At 37.5% G+C, this 16,916-nt stretch overlaps 1 protein-coding gene across 1 annotated transcript; it reads left to right on the top strand.

Moving 5' to 3' along the window:
- Positions 1-7,658: 7,658 nt before the first annotated feature.
- LOC306844895 (mitochondrial import receptor subunit TOM70-like) lies at positions 7,659-15,967 on the top strand. Its single transcript, XM_079377323.1, has 12 exons — positions 7,659-7,991; positions 10,185-10,358; positions 10,453-10,579; positions 10,786-10,895; positions 10,999-11,147; positions 12,032-12,239; positions 12,340-12,474; positions 13,598-13,705; positions 13,885-14,001; positions 14,144-14,241; positions 14,334-14,456; positions 14,617-15,967. Exons 1-12 carry the CDS (start codon positions 7,755-7,757, stop codon positions 14,768-14,770), a joined length of 1,740 nt encoding a protein of 579 aa, XP_079233449.1. The 5' UTR covers positions 7,659-7,754; the 3' UTR covers positions 14,771-15,967.
- Positions 15,968-16,916: the final 949 nt, after the last annotated feature.

Genomic DNA, 16,916 nt, shown 5'->3' with positions numbered 1-16,916 from the left:
AATGGTTGTAATGGGAATTGTATTTGTTTTAATGGAAACTATAATGGTGTCAACTGGTATGTGATGGATTCTATTGGTGGGATGTTAAATCCTCTTGGAAAAATGCCCAAAACACACTACAAAAAGGAATTTGGTAATGGTTTTACTTGAAAAAGCTAATGGTTCATAATGGCATTTTAATGGAAACCATTGGAATTTCTGTGATGGTTTCTATTGGGCTTCTATTGTTTGTTTGTTTTTTCTTTATAATTAAGATTAATTAATTAATTGTTTAACATTGTTACATTTCCAGGCAGGTACTGCATACATTCAAACTATTTTAAAACACTATAAGAACACAACAAATACATAGGGGTTGCATTAGCTGGAAACACAACTGGATTTGTAGTGTTTGTCATCATCAGTATCATATAGTAGTGGTGATGCTCATGTTGGCTTCCTCCAAGATGCTGATGTTAGTGCGTCTGTCCTTCCAGCTGATCCTCAGAATCTTTCTTAAGGATCTTTGATGGTATTGTTCCATGGCTCTCAGATGCCTGCAGTAGGTGGTCCATGACTCAGCCCCATACAGCAGAGTGGGGAGGACAACAGCTCCTTTCCTATAGTGCCCAGGACTCTGCCATAAGTTCTGTACATGGTTGGAATCCCCTGTGGCAGCTCTTCGCCAATGAGGTGGAGTATGGCTGCAATGAAAATGGTAAACAGTGTGGGTGCAATGACGCATCCCTGTTTGACCCGTTTCCACTGTAAAAGGTTCAGACTTGGAGCCGCCATTGCTAAGCACTGTGACTGCCATGCCATCATATAGAAGCCTCAGTATTCTGATATACTTGCCATGACAGCCGTACCTTGATAGTATACTCCACAGGGCATGGCAGTCTACCATGTCAAAAGCCTTTGTCAGGTCTATAAAAGCCATATACAAAGGCTGCCTTTGTTCATGGCATTTATTTATTTTTTATTTTTTTTACCCACAGCTGGATTTATGGTGTTTGTCAATCTACAAAAGCAGAAAAGACTACGGTTAAATGGAGATGTATCTCAATTTTAGAGTGCATGCTTAGCGTGTATGAGGTCTTGAGTTCAATCCCCAGCATCTCCAAGCTTTGTTTAATACATTTCATGCAAATTTGAGCAGACAAATTTTATTTCCCAAGTGTAGAGCTCCAACAACTGGATTTGTAGTGTTTGTAAAACTACACAAGTACCAAAGCTTATCGCTGTGTGGGGATGTAGCTCAGTGGTAGGAACTACAGAAGTATCAAAGCTTGTCACTTTCATTTCTTTCCTGTAGCATTCCCACAACAGAATTTATAGTATTTGTAAAACTAGAGAAGCAGCAAAGCATTTTACAATATGAGGATGTAGCTCAGTGTTAAAACGCATGCATAGTATGTATGAGGTCATAGGTTCACTTCTGTACTGTTAAGTTGCCACAACTGTATTTATAGTGTTTATAAAACTACAGAAACAGAGCATTACATGCTTTGCATGTATGAGGTCTTGAGTTCAATCCCCAGCATCTCCAAGCTTTGTTTAATACATTTCATGCAAATTTGAGCAGACAAATTTTATTTCCCAAGTGTAGAGCTCCAACAACTGGATTTGTAGTGTTTGTAAAACTACACAAGTACCAAAGCTTGTCACTGTATGGGGATGTAGCTCAGTGGTAGAGCGCATGTATGAGGTCCTGGGTTCAATCCCCAGCATCTCCAAGCTTTGTTTAATTTCAAGTTACTGGAATTAAAAGACTTTGAAAATCTACAGTTCCCATAGATGGATTCATGGTGTTTGTCAATAAACAAAAGCAGAAAAGTTTCTTAAGTGGGTGTAGCAAATTAGCTCAAAGTAAGATGAACATAATTTATCATAACGGGTTGTTATCAATTATATATTCATCTTCAGGAATGAACTGTAGCATTAACAGTACAATAAAATGATTTGTTCGTCCGCAGTACGGACAGTTTCATTCGTCTATTGACTCTAAGGAAAATTATTTATCTGGTCACTGAGAATAATCTCCTTCTTAACACGTCTCTCATAGAGCGTGTAACAAAACCGGAACGTTAAAGTGACCTCGTTCTGTGAGCTGCAGACACAGACAACCGAGCGTTAATACATATGGATGTTTATTAAACCACACTACAGGGGTACATGTAACATTGAACTAAACACAAACATACATACATTAAACACAGATGCCAACGCAAGGAAGGCATGGAGAGAGGGAGAGAGAGAGAGGGAGAGAGAGAGAAAGAGAGAGAGCACGCTCACGCGCGTGCGCAAGAGAGAGAAAGAGTATAATGGCAGGAGTTGTACATCAGCTGACACAACCTGTTAGAACCATCAATTACATCACCTTAATCAAACTGTGGTCGAACCCTAGAAGCGCTTCTAAACATTATCAAGCGGTTGCTTGCACTGGTTTGTTGCAATGTGTTTCTTAATTCTTGATGAATTCCTTTAGGAGCGAAAGCTTTGTCATTCCAGCCACGGGTTGATTGGTCCGAAGTTAAGTCTCCAAAGTTACTGAGCTCAAAGCTGCCATGAGCTCGAACTCCCCCGAAGGGGAGTCGCTAAGTTTCCACGGTGATGATGTCTCTAGTGCACCGAAGGTAAAAGAGAAGAGAGGAAGAAGATCTTTTGGGTGGTGTTAGAAGTTTTTATCTGGATCCAGCAACGCCCATTTCTGGTCAGTTCGACCAGTAACAACGCGCATAGTTTCGTCGGGAGAGTGTTTGTCTCACTTACACCTCATTTGCATGTTTTATGACTTCTGCTGGATCAGTATACTTCTTCCCACAGTACTGTAGGAATATTATGATGCATTTCACAAGGTCACAGTGTACATCATTGTTTGAGAAATGAAGAGCAGATCATTTTGATATCAAGAAAGAAACATCTAGCATATATTAAACCAGAGATACATTCATACACCTGAATATAGGCGTTTAGAGTCTAACTAATACAAGTAAAGGGTTGCAACTAGGTTAATATAATAGGGGAATATACATACAACACATGCATATATCAGATACATTTATAGCTGCTTAATTATAGCCTAAATAAAGCAAATGTCTTTATGTGTGTGTGTGTGTGTGATGTGTATTTGAAATTGTGGAGACCACTGGTCTAGTCAGGCCGTTGGTGCCTGGCACAGGGGGGGTCATTCACTCCTTTTCGGAATGTGTTTGAAGTCCGATGGAGAGAACAGATAGTCAATTCTGCTTAGCGTCTGACAGTGGGGGGGAACAACCACTGGCAATTACGCACTATATAAATGTAGAATTTGGGGCCAGGTCTGTGAGTTATTTAGCTAATGTCACAGGTTAAAAGGGGTCTCTAAGACATAAAACCACAATGACCATCAAGGATCATAAGCAGACGCTACATGGGCATGTACCTCAGTGGTAGGAACTACAGAAGTATCAAAGCTTGTCACTTTCATTTCTGTCCTGTAGTATTCCCACAACAGGATTTATAGTATTTGTAAAACTAGAGAAGCAGCAAAGCATTTTACAATATGAGGATGTAGCTCAGTGTTAAAACGCATGCTTAGTATGTATGAGGTCATAGGTTCACTTCTGTCCTGTTAAGTTCCCACAACTGTATTTATAGTGTTTGTAAAACTACAGAAACAGAGCATTACATGCTTTGCATGTATGAGGTCCTCTGTCCAGTCCCCAGCATCTCCAAGCTTTGTTTAATACATTTCATGCAAATTTGAGCAGACAAATTCTATTTCTCTCTTGTAGAGTTCCCACAATTTGTAGTGTTTGTAAAACTACACAAGTACCAAAGCTTGTCACTCTATGGGGATGTAGCTCAGTGGTAGAGCGCATGCTTCATTTCTCAAATGTAGAGGTCATAGGTTCAATCCCCAGTATCACCCAGCACTATTTAAAAACTTTCATGCAAATTTAAGCAAAAGAATTTCACTTCTGTCCTGTTAAGTTCCCACAACTGTATTTATAGTGTTTGTAAAACTACAGAAACAGAGCATTACATGCTTTGCATGTATGAGGTCCTCTCTTCAGTCCCCAGCATCTCCAAGCTTTGTTTAATACATTTCATGCAAATTTGAGCAGACAAATTTTATTTCTCTCTTGTAGAGTTCCCACAATTTGTAGTGTTTGTAAAACTACACAAGTACCAATGCTCGTCACTATATGGGATGTAGCTCAGTGGTAGAGCGCATGCTTTGCATGTATGAGATCCTGGGTTCAATCCCCAGCATCTCCAAGCTTTATTTAATGCATTTCATGGAAATTTGAGCAAACAAATTACATTTCTGTCCTGTTGATTTCACGTTACTGGAATTAAATTACTTTGCAAACCTATGGAAACAGAAAAGTCTGTAATTAAGTGGGGGTGTAGCTCAGTAGTAGAGCGCATGCTTCACATGTATGAGGTCCTGGGTTCAATCCAAAGCATCTCCAAGATTTCGTTACTGCATTTCATGCAAATTTGAGCAAACGGCTTTCATTTCTGTCCTGTAGCATTCCCACAACAGGATTTATAGTATTTGTAAAACTACAGAAAGAGCAAAGCATTTTACAATATGAGGATGTAGCTCAGTGTTAAAGCGCATGCTTAGTATGTATGAGGTCATAGGTTCACTTCTGTCCTGTTAAGTTCCCACAACTGTATTTATAGTGTTTGTAAAACTACAGAAACAGAGCATTACATGCTTTGCATGTATGAGGTCCTCTGTTCAGTCCCCAGCATCTCCAAGCTTCGTTTAATACATTTCATGCAAATTTGAGCAAACGGCTTTCATTTCTGTCCTGTAGCATTCCCACAACAGGATTTATAGTATTTGTAAAACTACAGAAACAGCAAAGCATTTTACAATATGAGGATGTAGCTCAGTGTTAAAGCGCATGCTTAGTATGTATGAGGTCACAGGTTCACTTCTGTCCTGTTAAGTTCCCACAACTGTATTTATAGTGTTTGTAAAACTACAGAAACAGAGCATTACATGTTTTGCATGTATGAGGTCCTCTGTTCAGTCCACAGCATCTTCAAGCACTGTTTAATGTTTAATTACTTTCATGCAAATTTGAGCAATCGACTTTCATTTCTGTCCTGTAGAGTACCCACAGCTGGATTTATGGTGTTTGTCAGCCTACAAAAGCAGAAAAGACTACGGTTAAATGGAGATGTATCTCAATTTTAGAGTGCATGCTTAGCATGTATGAGGTACTGGGTTCAATCCCCAGCATCTCCAAGCTTTGTTTAATACATTTCATGCAAATTTCAGCAGACAAACTTTATTTCTCTCTTGTAGAGTTCCCACAACTGGATTTGTAGTGTTTGTATAACAGAAAAGGCTGGAATTAAGTGGGGATGTAGCTCAGAGGTAGAGCGCATGCTTCGCATGTATGAGGTCTTGGGTTCAATCCCCAGCATCTCCAAGCTTTGTTTAATGCATTTCATGCAAATTTGAGCAGACAAATTTTATTTTGCTCTTGTAGAGTTCCCACAATTTGTAGTGTTTGTAAAACTACACAAGTACCAAAGCTTGTCACTATATGGGGATGTAGCTCAGTGGTAGAGCACATGCTCTGCACGTATGAGGTCCTGTGTTCAATCCCCAGCATCTCCAAGCTTTGTTTAATTTCAAGTTACTGGAATTAAAAGACTTTGAAAATCTACAGTTCCCATAGATGGATTAATTGGTCAGAGAGGGGCCCCATCATAAACTGGGCCCTGGAATGTGATGTTGTTCACTACACTGTCTTTTAAAAAGGTACTAGGACCTAAAGAATAAGCACTAGTAGCTAATAAATATGTACTATAGTACTTAATGAAAAATATACTAGTATCTAAAAATAAGTTCTAGTAGCATGAAAATATATACTAGTACAGTTTATAGATTAAATGTTAAACCGGCTTGCCATACTGCTGAGGCTTTATTGAGATTTAGGTTGCTTTGATAGAAGCTTCAGTTCATCTGTATTGTTGGTTTTGGTGTTTCTCATCTTCCTGTTGACCTTACCCCATAGATACTCTATGGAAGGGGTAGGCAACATCGGTCCTGGAGTGCTGATGTCTTGCAGAGTTTAGCTCCAACCCTGAAAAAAACCTCACCTGCCTGTAGCCCTAATTCTGAAGACCTTGATTAGCTTGTTCAGGTATGTTTGATTAGGGTTGGCGGGCTAAACTCTACAGGACAGGGGCATCCCAGGGCTGCATCCAAAAACTGAAATATGCTGCCTTCGGAGGACACATTTTGAGGTAGGAAGGCATCAAGGCACGTCCGAATCCAAAGTTAGCTTCACTTCCTTTCTCATGAGATACCTTCATCTGATCGATTTTTGAAGGCAGCATAGATGTATTCTTCGCTGCCTTTGATATCCCACAATCCTGTGCGTTCCATTCCGTGACGGTTGAGCTAAAAAATTAAGATGGCATCTGAAAGTTGCATTTGGTGGTTAGTTTGTGTGTAAATGTATATTTCTGATTAACTTTTTGCACTTTTGATGTTATTTCTAGTGAGAAATTAGTATTATAGTAGGTAAATATTTTTGTTATCACTAAAACTCGTTCTATTTTGTTGTAGACCATTAAACCATTACACTGCCTCAGAAGCCTGTCCGAAATCAGTTTCATGAGGTGCCTTCGTGCAAAAACGCTGCCTGCAAAGTCATTGCCTCGTAAGGCAGCGAGGCAGCAAGTCAGCTGCCTAAGTTTTCGGATGCAGCCCAGGAACGACGTTGCCTATCCCTGCTCTATGGTGTTCAGGTCAGGTGAGCTGGTTGGCCAATCAAGCAAAGTAATATCATTAGCAAATGAATTCATAGTATTTTTGGCCCAGATGGGCAGGTGCTAAGTCCTGCTGGAAAAGGAAGTCAGCATCTCCATAAAACTTGTCAGTAGACGTTAACATGAAGTACTCTAAAAGAGTTAGCATATTACATTAGCACATGACATGCCATTCCAAATCGTCACAGACTGCAGAAACTTTACACTGTACTTCAAGAAACTTGGATTCTGGAGTCTTCTGGATAACTGTCAAGTTTTGTGTACTGAGCTAGAAGAGATAGCTGGTATTTAGTGTATGAATTGTAATTTAATTAAATTTTAAATTAAATATTCTAATATTTTGAGAGTTTTTATTATTTATTTATTTGCTGTAGGCCATAATTGTGGATTTGAAGTTGTAATTACAATATACTTGGATATGCAGAGTAGGGGGCAAGATCCTTGAATGACAGTGCCCAATTTCTGAGAGAGAAAAAGAAAAGAGGGTCTCTGCAAATAGACTACAAAAGTTCAAGCATGAAAAATAACACAGTTGAATGAAGACGAAACAAAAGAATATTTAAATGTGTTGGAGAAAAAATAAATAAATAAATAAATATATATATATATATATATATACACATATTCATATAAATATATATACATATAAATATATACACACACACATATATATATTTATTTATTTTTTTATTTATTTTTTTATTTTTCTTCAGTGGAACACTGATTTTAGTTTAAAAGTACAATAAGCAGCCTACCACATTATGGTTTAGAAGCAATCAGAATCTGTTTATGCACAATACATATATACATATCTAAAAATTCAGTTCATTGTGGATAACAGGCCGTAGTCCTCCAGTATCCCATGATACCACCTGCTGAGTGCTCAGCGCGGCGACCTCAGAGTAGCTTGTGTAAAGGAGGTGGTTCGTTGTTGCGTGCGCACGTTAGTGTCTGAGTTTGCGCGTTAGCTGGGTGCTGCTGCGTGCATGATGGCTGCGTCGAAACCCGTAGAGCCTCAGACCGGGAGTGGGCTCCCCCGTTGGCAGCTAGCACTCCTGGTCGGGACTCCGATTGTCCTCGGTGTCGGTGCTGTCTACCTGTGGAACCGAAGTCGCGGCAAAGAAAAGCAAGGGAAAAGGAATGGGGAGAGGAAAACTCCCGAAGGAAGCGCTAGCCCTGTCCAGGGCCAGCACGGTGCGACCAATCCAGAGCTGGAGAACATGGTAACGTTAATGAGCCTAATTATAATGTCAAACTGTCCACGTTTTTAATGCACATTAATTGTATATTTGGACCTGTTATTTTGCCTGTAAATATTTTCTTGACACCCCGACATAACCGCATTCTCAGTCAAGGACACAGCTTGACAAACTAGCCCATGTTAGCGAAAGTGCATTAACGTTAGCCAGTTAGCTTCCAAACCACACCTGTGTTCAGAATCTGAGTAACTTAGTCTGCTAGAATTGTACATTTCTCTTGGTTTTATAACACGTTATAATGCAGGATATATTTTGATCCCACGCTTAATGGTTCAGATTTTTTTTACACGTATAGAATTTCTGGTGGTGTGTGTTATATTCGAGGCGAGGAGGCAGTCAGAGTGGGACAAATCCACACATGTGACAGTTTCCTTGTAAACTATTAGTCGTGTATCTGTTTAATTACTGCATGCTTGTACTTCATATGTTGACAGCGTCGGCTATATTTTAACGAAATTTAAGCCTAAAAACTTTGTCGCACATGGACCTATGCATGCTTAGTATTTATGATACATTAGTTTCAGTCACACAGTCAGGGTCAAACTGCAGTCTATCTCTTCTGTTCACGTGGTTCCGGTCAAAGAAAACCTAGTGATTGATTTGTGAACTCAAACGAATTTGCGAACTTGATTCTTTTTGGTCAAACTACTGCTTTGTGAATCATTCTGATTAAAATTCTTATCCAGACTGGAAGTAATTAGTCAAAAAGTGTGGGGACCTTTAGTCACAATAAATGCATGCATTAATTACACACATATATCCATTCATTTAAAAATATAAAATAGTTCCTCCTGATTGAACCAGTGGAAATTGTTGAAGTTAAATTTATGGAACATCCGTGATATTCATGTGTGTGGTAAGTAACAGTTATATGTAACCCAATACATGAATGTGATACAGCAGCTGCATTCCATCTATTATAGGCTTGCTTTTCCAAACAAAAATGAAGAAGCAAAGCATGCACTTGCAGCTTCAAGACATAACTTGGAGTCATGTTCAGATTTAAGGATCAGATAGTTCCATCCTTATAGTCTCTGAATGAGAGATGCATGTATCAAGCAATGTTATATTGCATTATATCTTGCATTATGTGCAAGGTGCATTATCTTTCAGCGTATTTCAGTTGTACAGAACATTTTAGGTGTTCCTTTTTGATTGTTCATTTTTCGTTTCATGCATATGGTTAACAACATTTGGCAGTATGCTTCCCTGTTTGTATTGTTTTGAATGTGCTGAAAAGTACATCTGAATAATGCTTCTGTGTATCCTACAACTTGGAGTTATTGAGCTTTTAAAATGTGTTGACAAAATGGCATGACAGTATCTAGTTGGAGTTGCAGGGAATGCGTAGATACTTCCATCAATATACTTTGCAATTTGTGAATGTATATGCTGCTTTTGTACTATCTGTGATATAACTGACTTCATTCTCAATAGGAAGATCACCTCTCTGTAAGCTCTGAGGATTAGACAGACAGACAGACGTGGGGTGGGGGATTTGGCCGGGACTAGACAGGGGGAGGAGTCTTAGGCAGAGATTTTGAAGTGTTTTTGAATGGTATATTGGCAGGTGAAGGTGAAATTATTCTAAAGTTTCATTTTCACTTCATCTAGGTCTATTTGTTAAAGCTTAACAAGCTCAACAGGAACATCAACATGGGAAAAAAGACAGTATTTTCATTTGTAGATTAGGGAAAGACATGCATTAGGCACACAAACAGAATCACCATATGAAGCTTACTGTTGCAATACCTGCTAATCAGTAGCTTCATTTGAGATGAACATTGACTAAGCTAATGACAAAGAACTTGGCAAACACAATTAAGTGAACCTTTTTCTGCTGGTCTGTTTGCTGATGTCCTGTCAGATTTGACAAATTCTTGTATGTAGCCTGTCTTCTGAAAATGTGGGCTAATTGCTTTTTTTTGTGTATGTAGCTAGAATATACAATTTTCACATTTTCAAAATGGCAGTGATTTAGTTTGTGTTTGAATTTATTGTCATTTGAAAAGGGAACTAGTTAATTTCAACTCTGGGTTTAATGAAAAAGTTTAATAGAAGCATAAATATAACATATATATAAAAATAATCAAAGCATGCATTTTATTTATTATACTTTTGTAGTTTTGATTAAAATAGTTGTGTCTGCCCATCCAGAGTCCCCTTGACAGAGCACAGTCTGCTAAGAATAAGGGCAACAAATACTTTAAGGCTGGCAAATATGAGCAGGCGATCCAGTGCTACACAGAAGCAATCAGCCTATGTCCCAAAGAACAGAAAGGAGATCTGTCCACCTTCTACCAGAATAGAGCAGCGGCCTACGAGCAGCAGGTTTGTTTCTCTCAGATTGTCATTTGTAGTATCACATACAAAATGTTACATGTCTGAATGATTGTTTATTTTTTGGTTTATTTTTGTGTTGTAGCTGAAATGGACAGAAGTGATACAGGATTGCTCTCAGGCAGTTGAGCTGAATCCTTGCTATGTAAAAGCCCTTTTTAGGCGTGCCAAAGCCCTGGAAAAATTGGGTAACAAGAAGGAGTGTTTAGAAGGTTAGCATTATTATGGTAGTTTGATTTGTGTTTTTGTAATTTGAAATTCACTAGAATTTTTTCTTTCTGTGAAAGATTATAAAGTCATGTATGATGTGTTTAATCTCTTAATGCTTTTAAGCAACATTTTAAACAACCTGCTATAACAGTCACTGATATTAGCGGTCAAGTTGTCCATGATTTTTTTTTTTTTTTTTTTTTGGAAGATGTGACAGCAGTATGTATTCTGGAGGTTTTCCAGAATCAGCAGAGCATGCTACTGGCAGACAAGGTTCTGAAACAGCTGGGAAAAGAGAAGGCCAAAGAAAAATACAAGGTGGGAATGTGACTGAAAGGTACAAGTCTAAGACTTAAACAAACTACATCATATATTTATAGTATCTCCCTCTCTTTTGCTTTCTCGTACTTGCTCTTCTCAGAACCGGGAGCCCCTTATGCCATCTCCTCAGTTCATCAAGTCCTACTTCAGCTCCTTTACTGATGACATAATTTCACAGCCTTTACAGAAGGGGGAAAAGAAAGATGAGGATAAAGACAAAGAGGGTGAGGCCTCGGAGGTTACAGGAAGGTGAGACCTGAGGGCTTTATATTTTGCCCATTCACACTGAGATTTGTACACTCAGTGTTTCCTTTCATTGCTTTTAAATTCTAAATGTTCAGTTCATTCTTATAATACCTGCTCACAAAATCTGGGGCCTCATTTATAAAACGTGCATACGCACAGATTTGATTTTAGAGTGTGCATGTTCTTAAATTCACACCAACGCTCATATTTGTAAAAACTTCCTTTGACGAAAAGTACTTAGCATCTCATCAGGGTCTGAGTAGACGTTCACACTTTTTCTTGTTCGGAGTACTGCTGGTTTTTAAAAATGTAAGCTGTTCTTGCAGCTCGCTGTTCTAAATTACAGAATTTGGATGATGACTGGTGATCTTTTACATGCTAATGACATTAATTAGGAGTCGTTTACAAGGCAGAGAGCTGAAACAATTCAGTTGCATGCAAGTTCAAGATCATTTGCGATTCATATTTCATATATTTCAGATTCACATCTGAAAGAGAGGTGTATGTGCCTATTCTGTGTATACATTCTATGAATCACAAATACGCATATTTGAGAGATGATCATACTTAGGATGGTTTCTGCACAACATTTTATAAATGAGGCCCCTGATCACAAGCTAGGCAGTGTACCATCGCAACCCATCGTAAAGTCACTTTCACTTTCCAAAGATAATCTACCAGTGATCAGCAGAGATGAATGAATAACTTATTCATAACCATAATTCAAGAGAATTTTCTAATTCAATAATTAATTTACACAAGTAAAAAAAAGAGAGAAGATTTTTATTGCTGTTATTTTTTTTTCTCATTTGAATCAAAATTATTTCCTAAATTATATATATATATTATTGTTAATTAACTACAGTATTGAACATCTGTTTCCTCAGCTCAGGCTACCTAAAGGCTAAGCAGTATATGGAGGAGGAGAACTACGATAAGATCATCAGTGAGTGCACAAAGGAGATCGAGTCTGGAGGAAGGTACACAGCCGAAGCTCTTCTACTGAGAGCCACCTTCTACCTACTGATAGGCAACGCTACAGCTGCACAGCCTGATCTTGACCGTGTCATCAACCTGGTTGATGCCAGTGTCAAGGTAATGGGATTAGGATCGGAAGAATCCTTCTCTTACTGTCATCTTCCAAATTAAGTGTCTTATAATATTGGTGTTAAAGCATCTTTCTGTTGTGTTTCAGTTACGTGCTAATGCACTCATTAAACGTGGAAGCATGTACATGCAGCAACAGCAGCCCCAGCTCTCCACACAAGACTTCAACATGGCTGCAGAGATCGACCCCCGTAACGCAGATGTCTACCACCACAGGGGACAGGTATGATGACTTTGTGTACATGTTGGACTTTTCATCTAAAGAAATGCTTTAAAGAAAGTCCTTATGTAGAATTTTCTTGATTATTAATATTTTCAGCCATAATCTTCATTTACAGTTTTTGAAGAATAAGGTGCTGTTGCAATAGCAACTCAAATCCCTGCTCAGTTCATGACCCGGCCGAGTTAATGACCTTGTCACCTCAAATACATGGCCTGCTTGATATTCTCCGTAGAGGAGACTGTTGTGAGCTGCTTGCATTGAAGTTCCAAATTCATACATGGATCTAATCCATGCTAACTGTGACAAGTTGATTTATTTATGTTCTATTAAACTTAAAAATAATGAATATTATTATTATTATTTTTTATTATTATTATTATTATAAATCTGTCTCACTTGTTTAGTCTGTCACCTCTTTTTAAGGGCCAGTCAAACTACGTTTTTTGTTCCAGTGAATTTCATTTACAAATGTTCATGTGAATTTTGTTGAATTCCAAAGTTTGGTGAACTCTAACCTGCAAATTTGTATCGCATGAACAGATTTGACCAATAGAAGATTTTTATAGAAATCTACCAATAGAAGTTTTATCACGCTGTGAAGTCTTAGCTGAATTATAAGGCAGCAAACTTTAAAGCTGCAAGTTTACAGCATTGCAGTAAAGTACAATAGAATGTATATTTTTACACATTGCCTTTATTATTATTTGTTGTTGCGGAGTGTGACGTCATATTACGACTGATGCATGATCAAAGTCTAGTTGTGACCGTGGCATTAATCAGCCAGTTTGATGGGCGTCTTACAGAAGAGTTTAAATAAAAACTGTCAGTAGATGGAAAATCCGCTGCAAAAATTGTCTTTTGAAGTCAGTTAGTGACTTAGATGTGCTTCTGGGCATTTTGGATTGTTTCGGTCTGTAACATTCTTGAGATGGCATTCACCAGTTTACCTTAAGATGTTTGTACACCATAGCAGCTATGTGGAATTTATAACGCTCATTTTCATTTACTATCGTTCTTACAATTTGCTTCGCTGCTCTGCAACATTCCCTAACAGCTGCTAATTAGCAACATCAAAGTTGTGGAAATGTCTTGACATCCTATTGGTAATATTTTCATTTCTCAGTTGAAGATTCTGCTGGATCAGGTAGAGGAGGCTGTGGGAGATTTTGATGAATGTATAAAGCTTCGGCCAGACTCTGCACTTGCCCAGGCCCAGAAGTGTTTTGCATTGGTAAGTACCACAGGAAGGTTGCACCTTTATGCTGGCACTGTTCTTGAAGCTGTTTGAACGAGATGATACCTTTGCTTAATGTATGTGGTCTACTACTATTGACTTTCAACTAGAAGAACCTGATATGAGAAATTCATTTTACTCATTGTAAAAATGTTATTGGCATTTTTTTCTCATAGTACCGACAGGCCTACACTGGAAACAACCCATCCCAGGTTCAGAAAGCCATGGATGGTTTTGAGGACGTCATTAGGAGGTTTCCAAAGTGTGCTGAGGGCTATGCTCTTTATGCACAGGTATTGCTCACCTTGATTGCATAAAAAAAAAATTAATAAAATTATTCTTAATCATTGTTTACTTCTTTATCGTTCTTTACTTAACTATGATGTATTTGTATGTACTTTTTTTTTTTTTTTTCTTCTTTTTCTTTGGTGATAGGCACTAACAGACCAGCAACAGTTTGGTAAGGCAGATGAAATGTATGACAAATGTATTGAACTAGAGCCAGACAATGCCACAACATATGTCCACAAAGGGTTAGTTGTATGTTTTTTTTGTACTTAAAGAATCCTGTTAATCCATTCAAGTTCAATTAAGAAAATACTTATCAGTTGTGTTTCTTTTGCAGTTTGTTGCAGCTTCAGTGGAAACAGGATCTGGAAATGGGCCTTGAACTCATTAGCAAAGCCATTGAAATTGACAATAAATGTGACTTTGCTTATGAAACCATGGGAACCATTGAAGTCCAAAGGTTTGTGATGTTACGTTGCTTCCTGTTTTTTTTTCTGTTCCTAATTTGTAAATCAGTGATTTTATTGAAACTTTTATGTGGCTATTACAACCTTATGGTTTTAGTTTCAGACTAAACTCAAAAAAAAAAAAAAGCAAACATTTTCAATTTTTTTCCACAGAGGCAATCTGGACAAGGCTATAGACATGTTCAACAAGGCCATCAACTTGGCCAAGTCAGAGATGGAGATGGCCCATCTCTACTCCCTCTGTGATGCTGCTTATGCCCAGACAGAGGTGGCCAAGAAGTATGGCCTCAAGCCTCCCACGCTATAACTCTTGCCTCCTTTTGCCACTCTCTACTGCCGGGCCACAGTACACATCCCATAACCCATTTTTTTTTTACTTCAATATAAAGATGATCATTATGAATGGAAAAAAAAAAAAAAAAAAGGCCGGACCGGTTCTGCCATAATGTTTACACCAGTTTTTATTTGAGTACTGGAAGGTGGCACAGAAATGGTGGAGGAGCAGCAAAAAGAAACAAGATAAAGCAAAACGCAAGTGAAAAAGACTGATGGCTGCTTTGTTTGATATCAAATCATCAGTGGCATAGCTCACATCCTCCCTCATTGAGTACAGCTTAGGCTATCTTGCAACTTGTAACAGTGCTCATTTGTTCATGTTCAGCCTCCCCTGCCAATTGGTGTGACAAATGTGAATCTTTTTGATTTAATAATCTTAATTTAATGCTCAACTATGGACATTGGGGTCCTTAATCAGTACTTTTTCTTTTTCATTTTTCTTTCCATCCAAGACACCGGATTGAGTAAGTTTGTACCATTATACCAGTGTATACCATCAGCAGGACTGCATTATTGATTCATGGTTTGATGCTGTAATGTGTGCAAGTTTTGTCCTTTCAATGTCGCATCCTAGCAACCTTATTTACGGTCTTTGTTGTATGGGAAGTGAAGGATTAAAGTTTTAGTTGATGTATTTGTGTTATAAATTTGTTCTTGATGTGTCACTGCTGTGATGACACTGTTTATAAGAAGGGGATTGTATTGAGGTTAAATTCGAAATTTGGCCATACTGTTATTCATTTTGGGTTATTTTTACCATGAGTTTTGGGATTTATTTTTTTAACGTTCTGTGCAGCATTTAATAATACATGTCGGTACAAATTATAATATTCTATAGAATATATTCAGCCTATTAAAAAAAAAATTCAAGATAAAGTGCACATTATTTAATATTGTTAAAGATCGTATAACTACTTTAAAGCCCTTTTAGCCCTACAAGAATTTTGCTGTGAAATCACCTTGCCCATATCTTCAAACTAAGACACTAAAGTGTTAAATGTTTAAAACGTAGCTGTGAGAAACATGTTTCATTTTTGTCCAAGAACATGAATCTAGAAAAAAAATATGAATCACCAGAATGACATTCCTCTCATTTTATCTTCCAAACTGCACATATCTGATTTTATTTTGTTTAGTTTCTGTGAAATAAAAATGTAATTGAGGCGTATTTTTGAAGAATGGCTCCCTTCTTTATAAATCTTAATGCAAGAAAATAAAAGAAACCCCTTACATTTAGCAACTAAGTTCTTCCTCCTTGGTCTTTTTTGTTCAAATTTTGCGTTCATTTGTAGTCTTGAGATATTAAGGTACTTTTAAAGTCGAAGTGGCATGCCCTTAAATACATACTGCATATTTGTGTACATGGAGGATTCTATAGTATCCAAACTAGGCGCGTGTGTGTGTGTATAATAAAAATTAATACTTTGTTAGTAGTATAAATCCGTTTTCATTTAATTTAAGAATGGTATTGTTCTTGTTCATATTTAATAAAACAGCAAGTTTTTTTTTTCTTGACTATTGCAGCAATGGCTTCACTACATTCATATAGCCATCTTTTTAAAGGAAATTGATTATATATTGTTTACCTGCTTTAAGTTTGTTTTATGACGGCATTACTGTCTTTCAAATATGGTTTGAGATATTGTAGCTCTATTTTTAAACCATTGTTGACTGAATGTGTAACATGGTACAGGACTTGGCCTTTAACCTGAACAGAACTAGTAGTTTACAAAAAAATAGGATGTGATCATTTCCCTGTATGCATGTATACATTGATTATTAAGCATTGCCTAATATGTAAATGTTTACATATGTTTGCTTATTTCTGTTTCCAGTCTGATCAATTCGTAGTAATGGATTTACAGACCAATTTTGAGGGAACAAATCGTTCAAGACTGCTGCATGTTTGAAGAGCATAACTGATTGATTAAAATACACTTTAAAATGCAAGCTAAGTGGCACCACCTAAAGGTTCAAATTAATTTGTTGTGCTTGATCTGTTGAAAGTAGCTGTGCAAAAAAACAAGTAAAAATAAATAAATATAATAAGAGGGGAAAATGTGATGTTGGTAAAGTTTCCCTGTGTAATAGTAATGTGTAATATTAATGTATAATAT

The sequence above is a fragment of the Barbus barbus genome, assembly GCF_936440315.1.
Source record: "Barbus barbus genome assembly, chromosome: 25".
Classification (NCBI taxonomy): Eukaryota; Metazoa; Chordata; class Actinopteri; order Cypriniformes; family Cyprinidae; genus Barbus; species Barbus barbus.
Note: the sequence above shows the minus strand (reverse complement) of the source record. Positions and strands in the feature narration are given on the sequence as shown.

Bases quoted from the DNA above. Each gene is read 5' to 3' on its own strand.
- LOC306844895 (XM_079377323.1), top strand. From the start codon at position 7,755: ATGATGGCTGCGTCGAAACCCGTAGAGCCTCAGACCGGGAGTGGGCTC. The intron at 13,706-13,884 runs GTAAGTACCACA...TTTTTCTCATAG, and splicing joins CCCAGAAGTGTTTTGCATTG to TACCGACAGGCCTACACTGG. The intron at 14,002-14,143 runs GTATTGCTCACC...CTTTGGTGATAG, and splicing joins GCTATGCTCTTTATGCACAG to GCACTAACAGACCAGCAACA.